The sequence below is a fragment of the Hemiscyllium ocellatum genome, chromosome 8 (assembly GCF_020745735.1).
Source record: "Hemiscyllium ocellatum isolate sHemOce1 chromosome 8, sHemOce1.pat.X.cur, whole genome shotgun sequence".
Lineage (NCBI taxonomy): Eukaryota > Metazoa > Chordata > Chondrichthyes > Orectolobiformes > Hemiscylliidae > Hemiscyllium > Hemiscyllium ocellatum.
The window spans coordinates 115,022,324-115,045,190 of record NC_083408.1 but is presented as its reverse complement, the minus strand read 5'-3'; the positions used below and the strand labels follow the sequence as shown (position 1 = coordinate 115,045,190).

The 22,867-nt window shown below is 45.9% G+C and overlaps 1 protein-coding gene across 2 annotated transcripts in view; it reads left to right on the top strand.

Moving 5' to 3' along the window:
* nudt14 (nudix (nucleoside diphosphate linked moiety X)-type motif 14) overlaps window positions 1–22,867 on the top strand; it is a 115,415-nt gene that overhangs the window by 61,718 nt on the left and 30,830 nt on the right. For both annotated transcript variants that reach the window (XM_060829496.1, XM_060829497.1), the window contains exon 2: window positions 3,267–3,310. In XM_060829496.1, coding sequence (XP_060685479.1) covers window positions 3,267–3,310 — 44 coding nt within the window. The remainder of the gene's footprint in view (window positions 1–3,266; window positions 3,311–22,867) is intronic.

The following is a 22,867-nucleotide window of genomic DNA, read 5'->3' as shown; positions in this document are numbered from 1 at the left end:
GTATGATGTGGGTTCAAGGGCAATGATATCAGCTCCAAACCTTTGACGTTAATCCTTTTCATATTTCTCACCTCACCTGAACCCAAATAGGTCCAAAATGTAAAACGTGGATGTCCATCTTATTTATGCACAAAAGCAATAGATGATCATACTACATGTGGTCTACAGCTCGGAAGAGGGCCCTTCAGCCCACCCAGTCTGCGCTGGACAAGAACTGTTCTCATCCCATTTTAGAAACATAGAACATAGAAAAAAATACAGTGCAGTACAGGCCGTTCGGCCCTTCATGTTGCGCCGATCCAAGCCCACCTAATCTACACTAGCCCACTTTCCTCCATATGCCTACCCAATGCCCGTTTAAATGCTGATAAAGAGGGAGAGTCCACCACTGTTACTGGCAGGGCATTCCATGAACTCACGACTCGCTGAGTAAAGAATCTACCCCTAACATCTGTCCTATACCTACCTCCCCTTAATTTAAAGCTATGCCCCCTCGTAATAGCTGACTCCATACATGGCTCTTCAGGCAGGATCTGGACTCACCGTCGATTAATGCTTCACCTTGAGTCATTTTCTTGGTGGTTTTTGTCAGGGGCACTTTGCCTTCCACTGCATGAGCCAGGGTGAGGAGACAGCTGGTTTACCTCAGCCAGAGTGTGAATCAAACTTACATTGTTCCCAAGTCCACACTAAGCACCTAGTGAGCAGCTGCCTTGTTATCTGAAAATAAAACAACAAATGCTGAAGATCACAAGTGAGTCAGAGAGCGTCCATGGGGAGAGAGCAAGCTAATGTTTCCAGTCCGAAGGCACCTTTGGTGGGAATGATGGTAGTGGATTGCACTACAGGTGGTGTAACAGGGAGGCAAGTTATTGCTGGACTGTTAATCCAGAGATCCAGATAGTGTTCTGGGGACTCAGGTTCAAATCCTGCCATGGCAGAGGGGTTCAATAAATAATATGGAATTAAGAGTCTTATGATGACTATGAATACATTGACAATTGTTTGAAAAATTCATCTGGTCCATTAATGCCCTTTAGGGAAGGAAGCTGCCATCCTTACCTGGTCTGCCCTCTATGTGACTCCAGACCCACAACAAAATGGTTGACTCTTAACTGCATTCTGGGCATTTAGGGATGGGCAATAAATGCTGGCCTTGCTAACAATGCCCTTATCCCTTCAATGAATTTTTTAAAAGGCTCCAAATTAGATAAAAATGTTCTCAATCACATTTTATTGTTGCCATTTAAGCATGAAATTCATAATGTGTGGAATATTTTTCTTTAGTCTTATAACAAAGTCATTTCCAGAAAGGCTGACCCATACTTAATAGAATCATAGACCCCAGTGGAATCTGCACCAACCCTCACCCAGCCCCCCAACTGATCTATGTAACCCTGCATTTACCCTGGCTAACCTCCCCCCATCCCTGAACACGGTGGGCAATTTAGCTTGGCCTGAGATGCTGCCTAACCTGCTGTGCTTTGACCAGCAACACATTTGCAGCTTGGCCAATCCACCTAACCACATCTGTGGACTGTGGGAGGAAACCAGAGCACCTGGAAGCTAGGCAGACTCAGGGAGATCATGCAAACCCCACACAGACAGTCACCCGAGAGTAGAATCGAACACAGGTCCCCGGCGCTGTGAGAAAGCAGTGCTAACCACTAAGCCACTGCGCCACCTCTGAGGAGGTGGTGGCAATCTGCCTTCTCAAACTGGCGGTCTTTGTTTGTGATCTGACTGGCTCCTGGGCTGTTTTCAAGGGCAGTAGCAGCTAACCAAAATGGTCTGGGCTCCGAGCCACATACACGTCCAGATTGGGCGAAGCTGGTAGGTTTCCTTCCCCAAAGGACACTTCTTGAATTTTCAACAACAATAACCAATCACGTGAGTAGAAAGAATTTCAGAGAGCTACACTCAACCCTGTGCTTCTCTTCCATTCTGTGAGGGCTTTTTCTGTCAATATACAATGCTTAAATATGTGAACCATTAAAGGCACACTCCTGTTCCAGCTGCTACTTGTAATCCATGCGTCATAGATCCATAAATTGAGGCTGTCTGACATGTATCCCCGTAAGGTAGGAGTTCCAAGACCTTTTTAAATAAGACACTCACTGCACTCTGCTCGTGCTGCCTGCCTGCCTGAGGGTTTGTATTTTACAAGCAATGTGTGGGAAGGATTATAGGTTAATGAGCTAACTGGAAGACCTGTCCAAAGATGAACTGCTCTTTATAGAGACTTGCAGCTTCAATAACCATCCCTCCAAGAGGGTATATAGAATGCCTTATAAGCTTTGTTAGAGGAGTTAAGGCAGAGGCCCAGAATATGAGATTAGGTTTTAAAGAGGTATTGAAATTTAAAGAGACAGAAGATGGCATTAAGGGAGGCAATGATGGGCACAAGAATCACAATGGCTACTTTTGTCTCCATAATATTACCTGTGTGCCTAGGCCCTAATCCTAACCGTATTCCTAACTCTTAATCCATTATTTTGGCTTCTCTAAAATCAACATTTCCAATCTCTTCTTGACCAGTTACCCAGTCCACCAGCTAATCCAAAACAGTACTTCTCAAGAGCTACAACAAGTCCCCACACACTTTCCTGTCCTGAATAGATCACAAGTCTCCCAATAATTTCAATTTTAAAAAAATCTCATCACCTTCATGTTTAAATCTCAACATGACTTTTCCTTATCCTATCTCTTTAAGCTCCTTCTCCCTCCCTTCACAGCTCCTCTGATTCTAGCCTTTTTTCTGGTCGCTTCCTCCCTTCCCCCCCTCGGTGGCTGTATATTTTGCCTGCCACATCTTTGATCAGCTTTTTGGCCTGGATCGAATTTTCTGTCATTGTGCCTTTGTGCATTTTTTGAATTGATTTGAACTTGAGCAGAAATATACAAAGGTTTCTGAACATTATACTTGTAGCAAAACAGGGGGATGGTTAGCAGGGACCATGGAGGACATAGGAGCTGATATACAGTCATGTAAGGTTACAAAGCCAACTCCTGCTTGTAACACCCATGTACCTAGTAACTCCAAAAGGGAGCTGAGTTCATACTTGAAGGGAGAGCACTTTATAAAGCTTTGAGGAAAGAGAAGGGGAGTGGGACCAATTGGAGTACATTCTCAAAGTGCTGAAATAGACTCAATGGTGTGAGATAGAGAGCAGCATTCTCAGCACCAATTTCTGGGAGTGTAGTTAGAGACTGCTTCATCGGATTTCACAGATATCACGATCTGACTGCTTTTTCTCTCTTTACAGAATGGCACCAGGAAGTACTGGGATTTCATGAAAACACACGACAGGTGACTCTCCCCTGACATTTTGTCGCTATCTCCAGTTTGTTCTTGTCCACATTCATTAGACCACCCTACCCTAACTGCTGCTGCTTATTTAATGTTTACTTGGAGCTTCCTGTCCTTATTATCCCAACTTTCCTTAGTTTCCACCCCCTTCTTTCCCATTGGTGCTCAGTCTGTGTGGACCAATTATCTGGTCTGATCTTCAGTTCTAGATAGAACTTGGACAGGTTCGACCTGTGAAATAGCAAACCATAAACCCAACCAGTTCGCTAATATAAGGAAATGGCTAGACAGATAACAATGGAATCAGGTTAGTTCATTTTAAAAATTGCTGTTAGAAGGTGGGCGATGCCAGCAAGACCAGCATTTACTGCCTGTCCCTAGTTGCCCCTTGAGAAGGTGAGCTGCCTTCTTGAACTGCTGTGGGTTGACTGACAATGCCCTTAGGGAGGGAATTCCAGGATTTTAACCTAGCAACAGTGAAGAAAGGGAATATATATTCCAACTCAGGAATATATATTACCACTAATAGGTTGCTGCTACCAATTACAAAGATGTTCTATCTACAACACAAATAGGTAATGTGATATGTGAATTTGAGTGCTGGTATGATGCCAAGTATGTCGGGCATACATCCCATTGGTTCACGATAAGCAAGATACTGACTGTACCCAATCAGTCTGCACTTGCAAAACTCTACCCATGTCCAACATTCGATGAATTCCACAATTGGGCAATATTTGTTAAATAATACTCAGTGCATTAAGAATTACGCTAACAGCTAATTAAAATTAACAAAAAAAAATTGTGGATGCTGGAAATCAGAAATTGCTGGAAAAACTCAGCAGGTCTGGCAGCGACTGTGGAGAGAAATCAGAGTTAACATTGTGGGTCAAATGAAGCTTCCTCAGAACTGCTTAGGATTGTCAGTCAGGCTGTTAGTATGACACATTTGCATGTATAGGAAGCTACACAGATTAATACACAGGGCTCTGGTGCTTTGCAGAGAGCAAGGGCAACTACACACATCGTGACTCAACTCAACAAAATAGGTGACATTTCTCTGTGCTTTGTTTCTCAGGATAATGCTGTAGAGTCAATTGCCTTATGTAAAATTCAAGCATAACTTTTAACTGTCAGTTAACAGTTAGTTATTACTAACTGATGTATTCTCCTTGACAACATTCTACAAATCAAGAATCTATTTACAAATCAATCAGCACTACACTCTCATACAATATAAACATTGTTTTCTTTTTACTTTGGTATTTTTTGCGAATTGTCCTGACAAGTGCAAATTAGAAAAGCTTTGATAATATGTGTCTTTTCTCCCAATACTCAAATTCCTAATTCTCATTATTCTGTCCTCGGGGGCTATGTCTTCAGATGCTTGGGGTAGAACTTCTGGAATTTCCACTGTGCCTCTGTACCTCGCCTTCTTCCATTAAAATGCCCCATTAAACTTGTTCTTGCATGATCGTCTGTCTCAATATGGTCTTAATTGACTCGGTGTCAGATTTGCTTTGTAGTGTTCCTGTGAATTGGTGTTTCATTAAGTTGATGGTTATATATAAATAGAAGGTTGTTATTGTACATATGCACTGCTGCACAGTGGTACCACCAATATGGGTAGAGCGATATTGCCGCCCACTGTGATACCCAACAAGTAAGTTAAAGGACCCTTGCCCGAATTATTGTGTATCTAAGAGTAAGGAGGTGTTGCAGCTGAGGCAACGTTTTTAAGGATAGGTATGACTAGCCGGTATACTGACTGCCCAGTCTACATTTTTAACAGTGAGTCAGGGCTGCAGAATTTAAACATTGCTGACTATTCCCTTTATTCAAGCAGGTCTCCTTTCACAAGCAATAAGTAATAGTCATTGGTTCAGTAACCCCATCAAATTAATTCTATCAAAGAGACGGAGAGGGGGGTGCTCGTGGGGACATGTTGGGGGAGACTAGAATGAAGCTGAGTGTATTGACCTCCCAGTGGGAATGTTGAATATTCCACAGATCAGTTTCAAGCCCCTATCAAGTTCAGGGGAAGACCAAACAACCCTTTTGAGATGCGGTGAGTGTTTTGTAAATTACTGATCTCAAAGAAGGACTGACTGTGATCGATGACAGATCCCAGTGCTCCTGTATGTGTGCAAGATGGTGCTGTTGAGGTGTTCAGTTTGAAGTGTGAATCTGAAGAAGAGGAACACAGCAATTAGGAGCAGGGATTGGCCATTCAGCCTATCAAGCTTCTGCCTCATTCAATAAGATCATGGCTGATCTGGTTGTGGTTTCAACTATACTTCCTTGTCATCTCCAGATTCCTGATGAAGAGAATATGCGCAAAACATTGAATTCTTCTGCTCCTTAAATTCTGCCTGACCAGCTGTGCTTTACTAGCACCATACTCTTTGACTCTGATCTCCAGCTCTTACATTCCTCACTTTCTCCGAATTTATTGACATGCCAGAAATTTGTGTCTCATTCCAGGATGCCAAGATCCCTCTCTAACGAAAGTTTCTGCAACCTTTCTCCATTTAAATGATATACTGCTTTATATTATTTTTGCCAAAATAGACAAGTTCTCATTCTTCCACATTGTACTCCAGCTGTCATGTTTCCCTCGATCGCTAACCTGTCTATTCCTGATGAAGGGCTTTTGTCCGAAGCATCGATTCCCCTGCTTCTCCGATGCTGATTGACCTGCTGTGCTTTTCCAGCACCACACTCTCATGTCTAATTCTACAGGATTGTACACTTTCCCTTTCAGTTTGATCCAATTGTTAACTTCTTTAGTTAACCAGGAATTGTGTGCCCCTCTGATAGAACCTTGCTTTCTGAACGGTCTTTACCTTTGCTGAGAAGCATGGAATATCTCCTTAGATATCTGAAATGTTGTGTTTGCTATTGCTGAGAGCTTTCTTTATTCGTTTATTCGTTAATCTTGTCTCATCACATATTACTAGGTCTAATATAGTCTGTGCTCTGGTTACCTTTGTCAATCCGAGTTACCCAATCAATGTGTTGATTAAAATCACTCATGATTATTGCAGTACCTTTCTTATTATCGTCCATTATGCCGTTGCGTGTGTTCTGTCCCAGAGTGTAGTTATTGTTAGGGATCTGTAAATGAACTCTTACCTTTGCCATTTCTTATCCTAAGCCAAATTGATTCTGTTTCTTGATCTTCTGAACTTTGCTATGCTAATGTCAGCCTTAATGAACAGAATTATTATCCTGCTTTTATCAAGCTTCTCGTACTTATTGTTCTTGTCCAAAATGTTAAATAGCCTTGAATATTTCGCTCCCAGCTTAGTCACCTTGCAACCACATCTCTGTAATCACATCATTCATATTTATTTCTATTCGTGCTAAAGATTCAACCACACCGCCCCGTGACCCAACATTTCAACTCCCCCTCCCACTCTGCCGAGGACATGGAGGTCCTGGGCCTCCTCCACCGCCACTCCCTCACCACCAGACGCCTGGAAGAAGAACGCCTCATCTTCCGCCTCAGAACACTTCAACCCCAGGGCATCAATGTGGACTTCAACAGTTTCCTCATTTCCCCTTCCCCCACCTCACCCTAGTTCCAAACTTCCAGCTCCGCACTGTCCCCATGACTTGTCCGGACTTGTCCTACCTGCCTATCTCCTTTTCCACCTATCCACTCCACCCTCTCCTCCCTGACCTATCACCTTCATCCCCTCCCCCACTCACCCATTGTACTCTATGCTACTTTCTCCCCACCCCCACCCTCCTTTAGCTTATCTCTCCACGCTTCAGGCTCACTGCCTTTATTCCTGATGAAGGGCTTTTGCCCGAAACGTTGATTTTGCTGCTCCTGGGATGCTGCCTGAACTGCTGTGCTCTTCCAGCACCACTGATCCAGAATCTGGTTTCCAGCATCTCCAGTCATTGTTTTTACCCCATTTTAATACCAATGCTGCCTGCATTCAGATACAGGGCCTCTAATTCTGACTTGTTACTATTCTTGCAACCTCTGGCCTCATCTGCTGTTCTCTTGAGTATCTCTGCTCTGTCCATTCCTACCATACTTTAGCTATCATTTGTCACATCAGTTCCCTATTCTATTGCTTTCCCTCAATTTTACCATCTGTTCATCTGATCCATGGCCCCACCCTATTTAACATAAAGCTCGATATACCGTGTAGTTATAACACTCACCAGACACCTTGTCCCAGCATGGTTGAGGTGAAGGTTGTGGAGTTTGGTAAGAGGAGTGGAGGAGATTGCCACATACCTCAGTCCTATTACAGTACACAGGGAAGGATTAGGAAACACTAGGAATAGTGATAATTCGTGCCGAGACGCTTGTGAAATTTGCATATAGTAATGCAAATTGTTTTAAAATTCAGGATGACAGAGGAAGTGTGATGTTGTGCATTTCGGGAGGACTAATATGCAAAGACAGTGTACTAAAAATGGCACCGCTTTGAAAAGTGCAGATAGACTGAGAGACATTGGTATTCATAGACACACAAAACCTTAAAATGACAGAGTGGGTTGATAATACGGCTGAAAAAACATTTTGGTTACTTGGTTTATAAATAGAAGAGTAGAAAATAAAAGCATGGATCTTGTTGAACTTTTATAAATCACTGGTTCAGCCTTAGCTGGAATATTATGGACAACACTATGGGCACAATACTGTAGGAGAGGCAGTGGCCTAGTGATATTATCACTGGACTGTTAGACCAGAGACCCAGGTAATGTTCCAGGGACCTGGGTTCAAATCTCACCAAGGCAAGATGGTGCAATTTTAATTCAATTTTAAAAAATCTGAAATTAAGCAGCTAATGTTGGAAAAATCTATCTGGTTCACTAACATCCTTTAGGGAAGCAAACTGCCATCCTTACCTGGTCTGGCCTACATGTGACTCCAGACCCACCACAATGGGGTTGACTCTTAACTGCCCTCTGGGTAATTAGGGATTGACAGGAAATGCTGACCCAGCCAGCAGTGACCTCATCCCATAAATGATTTTTTTAAAAACTTGAAGTATGATGTTAGGGAACAGAAAACCAAAGAACTGTGAATGCTGGAAATCAGAAACAAAAATCAGCAATTGCTGGATAAACTCAGCAGGTCTGGCAGCATCTGTGGAGAGAAAACGTTAACTCTACTTTCTTCCACAGATGCTGCCAGACCTGCTGAGTTTATCCAGCAATTGCTGATGTAAGGGAACAGAGTAGTTTTACTAGGAGATAAGCAGGGATGTGGGACTCACTAACGAAGATATGTTAGGATTGTTCCCCTGTGATCCATAACTGAATAGACATTTTCAGGAAGATAGATTTTGATAGATGTAGAAGAATCTTGAGGATTAGATCCGTAACTCACAACCTTAGGTTTAAAGTCATTGTGAAAATAAATGAAGGTAAATGAGCAATATTTCGACTTGGGATTGTTGGGATCTGGAGTGATCTAAGATCACAGAATTGTTACAGTACAAAAGGAGGCCATTCTGCCCACCATACCCACTCTGACTCATTAGATGAGCATCATTACCTAGTGCCAATCTCTTGCCTTTTGTCCATACCCTTGCAGATAATTTTTATCCAAATGTTCATCGAAAGCTGGCTTGCGTGCCCCTCAGGTGATGCTGGACTAAGCTTGGTTGCCTGGTTTAGGTCAGTACAGGTAGTAAGGTCCAAATGTCTGTTGGTCATCGCCGGCTGACCAAGAATTTATTGCCCATCCCTAGTTGCCCCTTGAGGTGGGGGTGAGCTGCCTCCTTGAACTGCTGCAGTCCATATGCTGTAGGTAGACCCCCAATGCCTTTAGGGAGGGAATTCCAGGATCCTGACCCAGTGACCGTGAAGGAACAGGTTCTATCTGTGATGTAGTTTCAATGATAATACCCAGTGCTCGGATAGTAAGGCAATCTGGAATTGATCTTTACAGTCCATTTAAAAAATTTTAATTCTCTCACTTTCAAATTCTTAAGATTATGAAAACGTAGATATAGGCATGATGTTTTCAACTGGGGATAGTCAACAAAATCCAGCAGGAGAGTCAGACAACCCCTCTTTACCCAAGAATGGTGTGAAGGTGCAATGTCCTCTCACAAGCAGCTGTAGGGATGATAGCATAAATACGTTGGGATACAGTATAGGTATACAGTTGGGTTAAATGGCCTGTTTCTGTTGTACACAGCTGGGCTGAATGGCCTGTTTCTGTTGTACACAGTTGGGCTGAATGGCCTGTCACAGTTGTATACAGCTGGGCTGAATGGCCTGTTTCTATTGTACACAGTTAGGCTGAATGGCCTGTTTCTGTTGTACACAGTTGGGCAGAATGGCCTGTTTCTGTTGTACACAGCTGGGCTAAATGGCCTGTTTCTGTTGTACACAGCTGGGCTGAATGGCCTGTTTCTGTTGTACACAGTTGGGCTGAATGGCCTGTTTCTGTTGTACACAGCTGGGTTGAATGGCCTGTTTCTATTGTACACAGCTGGGCTGAATGGCCTGTTTCTGTTGTACACAGTTGGGCTAAATGGCCTGTTTCTGTTGTACACAGCTGGGCTGAATGGCCTGTTTCTGTTGTACACAGTTGGGCTGAATGGCCTGTTTCTGTTGTACACAGCTGGGTTGAATGGCCTGTTTCTATTGTACACAGCTGGGCTGAATGGCCTGTTTCTGTTGTACACAGTTGGGCTGAATGGCCTGTTTCTGTTGTACACAGCTGGGCTGAATGGCCTGTTTCTGTTGTACACAGCTGGGCTGAATGGCCTGTCACTGTTGTACACAGCTGGGCTGAATGGCCTGTTACTGTTGTACACAGCTGGGCTGAATGGCCTGTCTCTGTTGTACACAGCTGGGCTGAATGGCCTGTCACTGTTGTACACAGCTGGGCGGAATGGCCTGTCTCTGTTGTACACAGTTGGGCTGAATGGCCTGTCACTGTTGCACACACCTGGGCTGAATGGCCTGTCTCTGTTGTACACAGCTGGGCTGAATGGCCTGTCTCTGTTGTACACAGCTGGGCTGAATGGCCTGTTTCTGTTGTACACAGTTGGGCTGAATGGCCTGTCACAGTTGTATACAGCTGGGCTGAATGGCCTGTTTCTATTGTACACAGTTAGGCTGAATGGCCTGTTTCTGTTGTACACAGTTGGGCTGAATGGCCTGTTTCTGTTGTACACAGTTGGGCTGAATGGCCTGTTTCTGTTGTACACAGCTGGGTTGAATGGCCTGTTTCTATTGTACACAGCTGGGCTGAATGGCCTGTTTCTGTTGTACACAGTTGGGCTGAATGGCCTGTTTCTGTTGTACACAGCTGGGCTGAATGGCCTGTTTCTGTTGTACACAGCTGGGCTGAATGGCCTGTCACTGTTGTACACAGCTGGGCTGAATGGCCTGTTACTGTTGTACACAGCTGGGCTGAATGGCCTGTCTCTGTTGTACACAGCTGGGCTGAATGGCCTGTCACTGTTGTACACAGCTGGGCGGAATGGCCTGTCTCTGTTGTACACAGTTGGGCTGAATGGCCTGTCACTGTTGCACACAGCTGGGCTGAATGGCCTGTCTCTGTTGTACACAGCTGGGCTGAATGGCCTGTCTCTGTTGTACACAGCTGGGCTGAATGGCCTGTTTCTGTTGTACACAGTTGGGCTGAATGGCCTGTTTCTATTGTACACAGTTAGGCTGAATGGCCTGTTTCTGTTGTACACAGTTGGGCAGAATGGCCTGTTTCTGTTGTACACAGCTGGGCTAAATGGCCTGTTTCTGTTGTACACAGCTGGGCTGAATGGCCTGTTTCTGTTGTACACAGTTGGGCTGAATGGCCTGTTTCTGTTGTACACAGCTGGGTAGAATGGCCTGTTTCTATTGTACACAGCTGGGCTGAATGGCCTGTTTCTGTTGTACACAGTTGGGCTGAATGGCCTGTCACAGTTGTATACAGCTGGGCTGAATGGCCTGTTTCTATTGTACACAGTTAGGCTGAATGGCCTGTTTCTGTTGTACACAGTTGGGCAGAATGGCCTGTTTCTGTTGTACACAGCTGGGCTAAATGGCCTGTTTCTGTTGTACACAGCTGGGCTGAATGGCCTGTTTCTGTTGTACACAGTTGGGCTGAATGGCCTGTTTCTGTTGTACACAGCTGGGTTGAATGGCCTGTTTCTATTGTACACAGCTGGGCTGAATGGCCTGTTTCTGTTGTACACAGTTGGGCTGAATGGCCTGTTTCTGTTGTACACAGCTGGGCTGAATGGCCTGTTTCTGTTGTACACAGCTGGGCTGAATGGCCTGTCACTGTTGTACACAGCTGGGCTGAATGGCCTGTTACTGTTGTACACAGCTGGGCTGAATGGCCTGTCTCTGTTGTACACAGCTGGGCTGAATGGCCTGTCACTGTTGCACACAGCTGGGCGGAATGGCCTGTCTCTGTTGTACACAGTTGGGCTGAATGGCCTGTCACTGTTGCACACAGCTGGGCTGAATGGCCTGTCTCTGTTGTACACAGCTGGGCTGAATGGCCTGTCACTGTTGTACACAGCTGGGCTGAATGGCCTGTCTCTGTTGTACACAGCTGGGCTGAATGGCCTGTCTCTGTTGTACACAGCTGGGCTGAATGGCCTGTTTCTGTTGTACACAGTTGGGCTGAATGGCCTGTCTCTGTTGTACACAGCTGGGCTGAATGGCCTGTCTCTGTTGTACACAGCTGGGCTGAATGGCCTGTTTCTGTTGTACACAGTTGGGCTGAATGGCCTGTTTCTGTTGTACACAGCTGGGCTGAATGGCCGGTTTCTGTTGTACACAGCTGGGCTGAATGGCCTGTTTCTGTTGTACACAGTTGGGCTGAATGGCCTGAATGGCCTGTTTCTGTTGTACACAGCTGGGCTGAATGGCCTGTCTCTGTTGTACACAGCTGGGCTGAATGGCCGGTTTCTGTTGTACACAGCTGAGCTGAATGGCCTGTCACTGTTGTACACAGCTGGGCTGAATGGCCTGTTTCTGTTGTACACAGTTGGGCTGAATGGCCTGTTTCTGTTGTACACAGCTGGGCTGAATGGCCTGTTTCTGTTGTACATAGCTGGGCTGAATGGCCTGTTTCTGTTGTACACAGTTGGGCTGAATGGCCTGTCACTGTTGTACACAGCTGGGCTGAATGGCCTGTCTCTGTTGTACATAGCTGGGCTGAATGGCCTGTCACTGTTGTACACAGCTGGGCTGAATGGCCTGTCTCTGTTGTACACAGCTGGGCTGAATGGCCTGTCTCTGTTGTACACAGTTGGGCTGAATGGCCTGTCACTGTTGTACACAGCTGGGCTGAATGGCCTGTCACTGTTGTACACAGCTGGGCTGAATGGCCTGTCACTGTTGTGTAAATTCAATGCAAGATACTGGCTTCATTGCGGAGCTTTTTCCTTTCATATGAAGGAATGTTTTAACAAGCGTGCAGGCACAGAGACTTCTTGTGCGTACACAAATGTCTAAAGGTGACAGGACAAGCTGATGAGACTGTTTAAAAATAAACCGCACTGGATATTTATCTTTATAAATAGAGGAATGAAGTGAAAAAGCAAATAGGCTATTTTAAATTTTTATAAACCAGGTTACCTCTCCTGTCTTTCTTTCCTCTCTCTGTCTCATCCTCTTCTGTTTCCCTCACTCTCACTCTCACTTTCACGCAAGATTCTCGCCCTGAAGGAAGCATGAAAGATGGAGCAGGATGATCTCGATGTCGAGATGGGGCTCACCATACTGCCACCTTATACAGCCACATCCCTGAGGCCCCTACGAGATTCCACCCACAGTCTTGAAGCCCCCCACCCCAGCCAGGCTGCTCCCTCTGGTGAATCTATTAAGTTGTGTTAGAAACTAAGACTCAGCAATGAAACTTGACACTTCCCTCCACAGTCTAGATCAGAGTGGTGCTGGAAAAGCACAGCAGGTCAGGCAGCATCCGAGGAGCAGGAAAATCAATGTTTCAGGCAAAAGCCCTTCATCAGGACTGAAGGCAGGGAGCTTCCAGGGTGGAGAGATAAATGGGAGGGGGGGTGAGGTGGGAAGAAGGTAGCAAAGAGTACAGTGGGTGGATGGGGGTGGGGATGAAGGTGATAGGTCAGAGAGGAGGGTGGAGTGGATAAGTGGGAAGGGAGATTGGCCGGTAGGACAGGTCATGGGGACGATGCTGAGCTGGAAGTTTGGAACTGGGTTGAGGTGGGGGAAGGGGAAATGAGGAAACTGTTGAAGTCCACATTGATGCCCTGGGGTTGAAGTGTTCCGAGGCGGAAGATGAGGCGTTCTTCCTCCAGGCGTCTGGTGGTGAGGGAGTGGGCGGCGAAGGAGGCCCAGGACCTCCATGTCCTCGGCAGAGTGGGAGGGAGAGTTGAAATGTTGGGCCACGGGGCGGTGTGGTTGATTGGTGCAGGTGTCCCGGAGATGTTCCCTGAAGAGCTCTGCAGGGAGGTTATTATTCATTGTTAAATGCCTTGTTAACTCCACAACTCTCCTCATTAATATTCACACTCCCATCCTACCAAACTCACCAAACATTAGGACATCTGGTCTGGACGAGTTGGACTGAAGGATTCCTGTGCTGTATATCTCTATGACTCTATCAGGGAGACAACAGGAAGATTTGACAAAGAAACCAGAGCAAGTAGCTGGTGGATTCAGCTTGGCACTTACCCAAATGACCTCCATGTTGGACAGCAGGGGTGGCGGGGGGGTGGGGGGAGGTTGTCATCCAGAGTCAGGGCACCCTAGCTTCAAATTGGGGTAGCAGTATATGACCACAGCTGGCCCATGGGCACCCCATATACCAGGGCCCATGTGGGGAGGATAGGAACTGTAGGCACAGGTACACAGGTTAAGAGGTCAAGGGATATGGGTGTCATTGGCTGGCCAGCATTTATTCCTTATCCCTAGTTGCCCCTTGAGAAGGTGGGGGTGAGCTGCCTTCTTGAACCGCTGCAGTCCATGTGCTGCATTTAGACCCATAATGCCCTTCAGGAGGGGATTCCATGATTTTGACCAGTCACAGTGAAGGAACGGTGATATATTTCCAAGTCAGGATGGTGAGGGGCTTGGAGGGGAACTTGCAGGGGGTGGTGTTCCCATGTATCTGCTGCCCTTGTCCTTCTAGATGGAAGTGGCCGTGGGTTTGGAAGGTGCTGTCTGAGGATGTTTGGTGAATTTCTGCAGTGCATCTTGTAGATGGTACACACTGCTGTTACTGAGCGTCGGTGGGGGAGGGAGTGGGTGTTTGTGGATGTGGTGCCAATCAAGCGAGCGCTTTGTCCTGGATGGTGTCAAGCTTCTTGAGTGTTGTTGGAGCTGTCCCCATCCAGGGCAAGTGGGGAGGATTCCATCACACCCCTGACTTATGCTTTGATAGGCTTTGGGGAGTCAGGAGGGGAATTATTCGTAGCAATACTCCTAACATCTGACCTGCTCTTGCAGCCACTGTATTTTCTGGCTAATACAGTTCGGTTTCTGATCAGATGTAGCCTCTGAATGTTAATATTGGGGGATTCAGTGATGATTAAATCATTCAGTGTCAAGGGGTGTTGGCTAGATTATCTCCGATTGGAGATGGCATTGTCTGGCACAAATGTTATTTTCCATTTGTCAGCCCAAGCCTGGATATTGTCCTGATCTTGTTATATTTGAACATGTATCTGAGGAATTTCAAATGGTGCTGAACACTGTGCTGTCATCAGTGAACATCCCCACTTCTGACCTTATGATGGAGGGAAGATCAATGATGAAGCAGCTGAAGATGTTGGACTAAGATACTACCCTGAGGAACTCCTGCTGAGATGTCCTGGAGCGGACCTCCAACAACCACCACCATCTTCATGTGTATCAGACATGACTCCAACCAGTGGAGAGTGTTTCCTCTGATACCCATTGATGCCAGTTTTGCTAGGACTCCTTGATGCCACATTTGATTCAATGCAGCCTTGATACCTAGGGCTATCACTCCCCCCCCACCTCCCCTCTGGAATCCAGCTCTTTTGTCTGTGTTTGAATCAAGGCTGTAATGAGGTCAGGAACTGAGTGACCCTGGGGGAACCCAAACTGGGGGTCACTGAGCAGGTTATAGCTGAGCAGGTGCTGCTTGATAGCACTGTTGGTGACCCCTTCCATCACTTTACTGATGATCGAGAGTGGACTGATGGGACGGTAATTGGCCGGGTGGGATTTGTCCTGCTTTTTATGTACAGGATATACCTGGGCAATTTTCTACATTTCTGATCAAGGGCTTTTGCCTGAAACATCGGCTGTCCTGCTCCTCAAATGCTGCCTGACCTGCTGCGCTTTTCCAACACCACACTCTCAACTCGTATCTCCAGCATCTGCAGTCCTCACTTTTGCCCAATTTTCCACATTGTCAGGTAGATGTCAGGGTTGTAACTGTACTGGGTGCTTGGCTAGGAGCGTGGCAAATTCTGGAGCTCAAGTCTTCAGTACTGTTGCTGGAATGTTGTCAGGGCCCATAGTCTTTGCAGTATCCTGTGTTTCTTAATATCATGGGGGATGAATTGATTTGGCTAAAGACTGGTGTCTGTGATACTGGGGAGCACTGGAGGAGACTGAGGTAGATCATCCACTCGACATTTCTGACTGAAGATTGCCAAATAACTGATAAAGGATGTGGATATTGAGGGTTCATCAGCATGTTCTGGCAGAGGCTGGTGGTTGCTGAAGGAGGACCATTCCCTGTTACCCTTCTGCCGTGTTGGAAATGGAAAGAGCACAGTAGGGTAGAAAATGGCTCCTCTGAGTGGGTGGGGTAAGTCACTGAGTCTGTGAGGGAGGGGACTGAGGCACATAGCTTTTTGAAAGGGCTTTTCAAACAGAACAACATTGGACATAGGCTCATGAACTCTTGTCCATATAGGTTGCCTGCTCCCTCCAAGTCTAGATGGGCCAATCCTGCTGAGGGTCCCCTCGCCAGAGGCAAGTGGATCCTCCTCATCTTGGACTCCAGGGTAGCAGGAAGATGGAGGTCCTGGTCACCTCTGCAGTGAGAGTGGTAACTGGCACCTGTGGGTTGCTTCCTGGAAATGCCCAATCTCCTTGAGCAGAAGATTCCCCATTCCTGTCACCCTATCTTTGGTGCTAGAGACCAGTGGTTGGGGAGATGGTGCCGGTGTGAGTGTCTCTCCTGAGGCTGCTGGATTTGACTCTCCATGGTAACTGTTGACCTGTCCATGGAGGCAGGCAGACTGTCGTATGTCACACTGCCCTGCTGCAGTTTCTGGGCCTTGAGTGCCATCTATTCCTCGATGCCTGTTTGCTTCTGCTCCTCCACCCTGTGCATTGCTGGCACTGCAGGCTCCTGGGGCTGGGCAGGTGCCTGGTCTCTGGCAGTCCTCCCAAGTGCCAGCTGCCTGGACTATTTCTTCCTCAGCCAGCTGCTCAGTGATTGTGAGCCCACACTCTCTCTGCCTACGATTTCCACTCAGGTGAAAGGAAGTGTTGTTCAGTTATTGAGACTGATAGCAGGGTTCATGGGAGAGTGACAGTGACATGCAGAGTGCTACTTACTCGCTTGGTGAGACATGGAGGTCATAGAACATAGAAGGATACAGCGCAGTACAGGCCCTTCGGCCCTCGATGTTGCGCCGACCGAATCCTACCTAACCTATACTAGCCCAATAACTTCCAAATGCCTATCCAATGCCCGCTTAAATGACCATAAAGAAGGAGAGTTCACCACTGATACGGGCAGGGCATTCCATGAACTCACAACCCGCTGTGTGAAGAATCTACCCCTTACATCTGTCCTATACCTACCACCCCTTAATTTAAAGCTATGTCCCCTAGTAACACCTGACTCCATTAGCGGTAAAAGGTTCTTAGTATCTACCCTATCTAAACCCCTAATCATCTTATACACTTCTATCAGATCTCCCCTAAACCTTCTCTTCTCCAATGAGAACAGCCCCAAGTGCCTCAGCCTTTCCTCATAAGATTTTCCTACCATTCCAGGCAACATCCTGGTAAACCTCCTCTGCACTCGTTCTAAAGCTTCCACATCCTTCCTATAGTATGGCGACCAAAACTGCACACAATACTCCAGATGAGGCCGCACCAGAGTCTTATACAACTGCAACATGACCTCAGGACTCCGGAACTCAATTCCTCTGCCAATAAAGCCCAGTACACCATATGCCTTCCTCACAGCACTATTTACCTGGGTGGCAACTTTCAGAGATCTGTGTACATGGACACCAAGATCCCTCTGCTCATCCACACTACCAAGTAGCCTACCATTAGCCCAGTAATCCATCATCTTGTTATTCCTACCAAAGTGAACGACTTCGCACTTAGCTACATTGAATTCCATTTGCCACATTTCCTCCCAGCTCTGCAACTTATCTATATCCCGCTGTAACCTACCACTTCCTTCCTCACTATCCACAACTCCACCGACTTTTGTGTCATCCGCAAACTTGCTTACCCAGCTTTCAAGTCCTTCCTCTAGATCATTTATAAAGATAACAAAAAGCAATGGTCCCAAAACAGATCCTTGTGGTACACCGCTAGTAACTGCGCTCCAAGATGAACATAATCCATCAACTACTACCCTCTGTCTCCTTCCAGCCAGCCAATTCCTAATCCAAACCTCTAATGTATCCTCAATGCCATACCTCCGAAGTTTTAGCATTAGCCTACCATGGGGAACCTTATCGAACGCCTTACTAAAATCCATATACACAACATCTACTGCTTTACCCTCATCCACTTCCTTGGTCACCTTCTCAAAGAACTCAATAAGGTTTGTGAGGCACGACCTGCCCTTCACAAAACCATGCTGGCTATCCCTGATCACATTATTCCTACCCAGATGTTCATAAATCTTATCCTTTGTAGGAGTGGTCCCAGCCTGCTCCTGCAAGGTTCAGGAACTGTGTTCCTGGATGGTCAAAGGCTACACCGGCCACTGGAAGGCAATGTTGAATTTCCCTGTTGATTCCCTGTGCTCACTGAGACGAGGCTTTCAGGGTATGAAGGTGAATCAACATTATCCAGTGATTTACAATTATCCAGTGGATCTTAGCAGTCTGGAGTCAGTGCTGCACAGTGGGAGTACAGTAGGCAACCTTTGTTTTCAGGGTATTAGCCTAAGGGCCACGTTTTGCCACACTTCCATTGCAGTTTGGATCTCAGCCTCTGAGCGAGCACACGCATGCTGCAGCTCAGTGACAGATGTTGGGGTGGTCCTGGTTCTAGATTAGAGGCAACATGGATTAAAGTTTCCCCCTCATCCCCATGGATGATCTCGATGCCAGCAGGAAACTTCAGGGAGTTTCCTCTGGTAACACAACTTGCCATGTTGTATAAGGCTTTCTCGCAATTTTGTTTCTACTTCTGATTTCTAACATTCACGGTACTGTGTTTGTTATACCATATTGCATAGCTCCCGTTAGCAATTGGCTTAAAACTTATTAAACTTTACCAGATGAGTGAAACAGTGATGTTGATCTTGCACATTAGCAAAATATGTGATGTATAGAGGCCATTCAGCCCATTGTCAGATCCTTGATTGTTGAAGATGCCCCTCTGCAAACCGTTTCCTTTGAATATTAATCAGTTTTAAAATTATTATTGAAGCAGCTTCCATTGCCCTTTCAGGCAGCTCCGAGATTGCAACAAACTAAGTGTAAGAGTCATCCCCCTCTTCTCACCTCAGTTTCTTTTGCTAGTCATCCTATAACTGTGTCCTCTGGTTATCAACGCATCTTCCAGTGGAAACACACCCATTAGTCAATAAATCAGAATCCTCCATTCTTGTGAACCTCCCTGTGTTTTTGCTGCTGTAAGGATACCAATCCCAGTTTCTCCAGGCTGTCCATAATCACTGGAATCCCTCATCCCAGCTGCCATCCAGTAAATCCTTTTAGATCCATAACCAAGACATTTTGAAGGGTGATGCCCAGAATTAGATGAGGCACTGCAGCTGGGACCTTCCCACTGGTTTGTAATGGAACAGAATGTTTGTACTTCTGTTTGTTAAGCCAAAGATCCCATACGTTTTGTTTAACGGCATTCTGAACTTGTCCTGTACTTTCAGAGATTTGTGTATACACACACTGCAAGGGCTCTCTGGTATCGCACCCTCTTTAACATTGTACTATTTGGATAGAGCAGAGATCAGTGAAAATTAAACTGTGTGTACCATAAATTGCACTTTAAGGTGCACTCCATCTCCCCCCCAATGTGGGATCAATGAGGTTCTCAATAACGTGATTGATCCTTCCCAGATCCAGCAGGAACTTAACATTTACCAAAGTTAAATCACATTTTCACTCACAACCCAGCTTTCGAAAGATCTACTTGGAGGTGGCTTTGGTGGGTGTGGGAGGGTATGCTGACTGGAGCTAAATATAGACAGTGTTCCCACTGTCCAAATAAAGACACACACGGCAATGCAGAAAACTGCACCTTTTTTAGTGTCTGCCTGTCTGCTGTTTGGCAAACTAGTGATTCTTACTATGGAGCTGCTGATGCTGCCTGAATATACAGCAGCGTCCAGACTTGCAATTCGACAGCCTCAGTGCAATTATTTAGAACAACTGATCAACAGCATTTTATTAAAATTTAAACAGCAAGACAAGTCTTGTAATCCCTCTGCATCCCTCTCACTTTATCCTCTCTCCCTCTCTCTTCATTCTTCACCTCCTCCTTCACCCCTCCCCTACAAGTCATCTTCCCCTCACTATTTTCTGTATGACTCTCCCTTTACACACCTCCCACTCAACTCCCACTCCACCTGCAACCTTTAAACTTCCAACTAATCTCCTCCCTGCTAAACCCCTCTGCCCCACACCATCCTAGAGTCCTCTCCCACCAATGCACAGCCCATCCCTTCATTTCCCTCCTACGCTCTACCCTCTAACACCCTCATGTCTAAGTCAGGAAATGTTGTGGCTTCAAGTTGCCCAGCTGGAGTTGAGCACACACCAGATCTCAGTGCCATACTGTCAAAAGGTACTGTCTGCTCGGTGATACACTTAACAAGAGCTCTACCTGCCCTCTTGGATGGGTGTGACACCTTCTGAGACACTAGTTCAATGTGGATGCAAAGGAGATTCACCAGGAGACTGCCTGGTCTGGAGGGTCTGAGCTATGAGGAAAGGTTGGACAGGTCGGGTTGATTTTGTTACATTTAAGATGAGAGGTAGAAGTTGAAGAGACAAGTTGTGGGGAAATGTTTTCACCCACAGGGAGATGGGGATCTGGAACTCATTGCCTGAATGGCTGGTTGAGTCAGAAACTCTCATAACATTTCGGCAGCATTTGGATATTCAGTTACATTGTCATAGTCTCCGGATCTTCTGGGACACGAGGTAGAAAGTAGGATTAGTTCAGACAGATCTTTGTAGAGTAGCATGAAAACGATGGGCCAGGTGGCCTCCTTCCATGTTGCAAATGTTTTAAGTAGCTGTCCATTTAACGTTGATGCTTGTGTGGACTCGCTGTGTCTGATACTTTACAATTCAAAAGTGCATCATTGATTTGAATGGTCTCATGGACATGAAAAATGCAAATCCAATATTTTATTCAACAAGGTTAACCCTTAACTGCCATCCAGAGTGGTTTATCAAGGTGTGCTGTTTAATAAACCCTGAGTTGCCTTCTCAGAATGGGTGATAAATGCTACTAACTTTATTCTGCATTAAATAGCATGAATTTCACATAAGCAATGGCAGATTTTCACTCAGTCATACTGCATGGAAATAGACCCTTCAGTTCAACCAGTACATGCCAACCATGTTCCCAAACTAAACTACTCCCACCCTGTCTCTCCAAATATTTCATATTCATGTACTTATCCAAATAAATTTTCAATATTGTAATGTGTCAGCATCCACCACTTCCTCTGGGAGTTCATTCCACACATTAACTACTCTGTGAGAATGTTGCCCCTCATGTCCTTTTACCTCTCACCTTTAAAATATTCCCCTTAGTCTTGAACTCCCCGACCCTGGAGAGAAGATGGGTATTTGAGGTAGTGGACTTCACGCTTGCCACCCCCTCCATGGTCTGTTTGGTGATGGTGGGGTGGGGGGGCAGCTGTGAAGGGAGGGGGACCGGAGGTGATCCTCCTGCCTTCCTACTCAGCAGCGAGGAGCTCCTCTGATTGGCCTTCTATGCCGATAGCAGCATTGGGCCATTCAGCCCATTGAGTGTGTCAAGCCATTCATTGGGGATAGGAAAATACCTGCATTTCTATAACGCTTTACCAAACAGTATAGCTTTGCAATGTTCTTTATGACTAACAAACTACCTTTGAATTCTAGTCGCTGTTTTAATGTGGGTAACATGACTGCCAATTGGCATGCAACAGTTCCCATGGGAAACCATTACAAGGAGCCTCGCGAGAACAGTATAAGGAAGCAATGAGTGACACTAAACCAACTTGACCAGGACACCAACAGACTTGGTCAGATACAGCCTATGGAGAGTTAAAGGATGTGGGAGGTTTGAGGTTGGACTTCCAGTGCATTGAGCCAATCCCGGCTGCAAAGAGCAGGATGGAGGGGGCCTCATGGACTGGAGCAGTTCTAGGGTCTCAGGCTTGTAGAGCTGGAGAGGGGTTACTGACGTAATCAGGGGGGAGGCCATGGAGAACGTGGTAGCAAATATTATCAATGTTATAGATGATACAGACAGCTTAGAGACAAAGCTAATAATCGCAGAATAATTGAGCCTGCGTGGTGGAAGGAAGCTGTTTGGCCCATCAGACTGTGTGCTGACTCTTTGAAAGAGCAGTCCTGCTTGGTCAAACACCCTCTGTAGGTTCCTTGCCCTCAAGTAACGACCCAACTCCCTTTTAAAAATATTGATGGATTCAGCTTCCACCACCTTCTCAAGTAATGTTCTAAATTCAAGAAACCTGCTGAGGGTAAGCATCACTCCCCCACCAGAAAACTGTCCAGTGGTTTTGTCTTGCTGGCTTCTGGTTGCTCACCTATTCACCAAACCTGTCATCATTTTTAAAGTCTCCATTAGGTCAATCCTCTTTGTTCCCCAAGGAGAACAGTCTCAACCTTTCTGACATCTTCTCATCACTGAATAACTCCCATCTCTTCTGTTCCCTTTCTGACGCAGTTGCATTTCTCCTGAAGTGTAGAGCCCAGAATTGTCCATCATATTCCAGCTGAAGTCAAACCAGTGATTATTTTAATATTTCTAGCATAATCTCTATTTTATTCTGTCTTGATCCACATGGGAGCATATACTGATATCAAAGTCCCGCTGTGCTTTGGATCATCACTAAAGTTAAGGATTAAATCAGATTATTCAAGGTCTTCATCAGGAAGGGCTTATGCCCGAAACATCGATTTTGCTGCTGCTTTGATTCTGTGCTTTTCTAGCACCACACTCTGGACACTAACTATTCTGTCTCGCAGTCAATAGTTTGAGGCAGCAGCTGGTAGATAAATAGTGAGTGAGAATAGAGAGCTATCTTCCAGTATTTTGTTGCTTGCAAGGTTTGTGAAGGTTTGTAGCTCAGGTTGGGGTTTAGGGTGTAAGTTTGCTCGCTGAGCTGTAGGTTTGATATCCAGACGT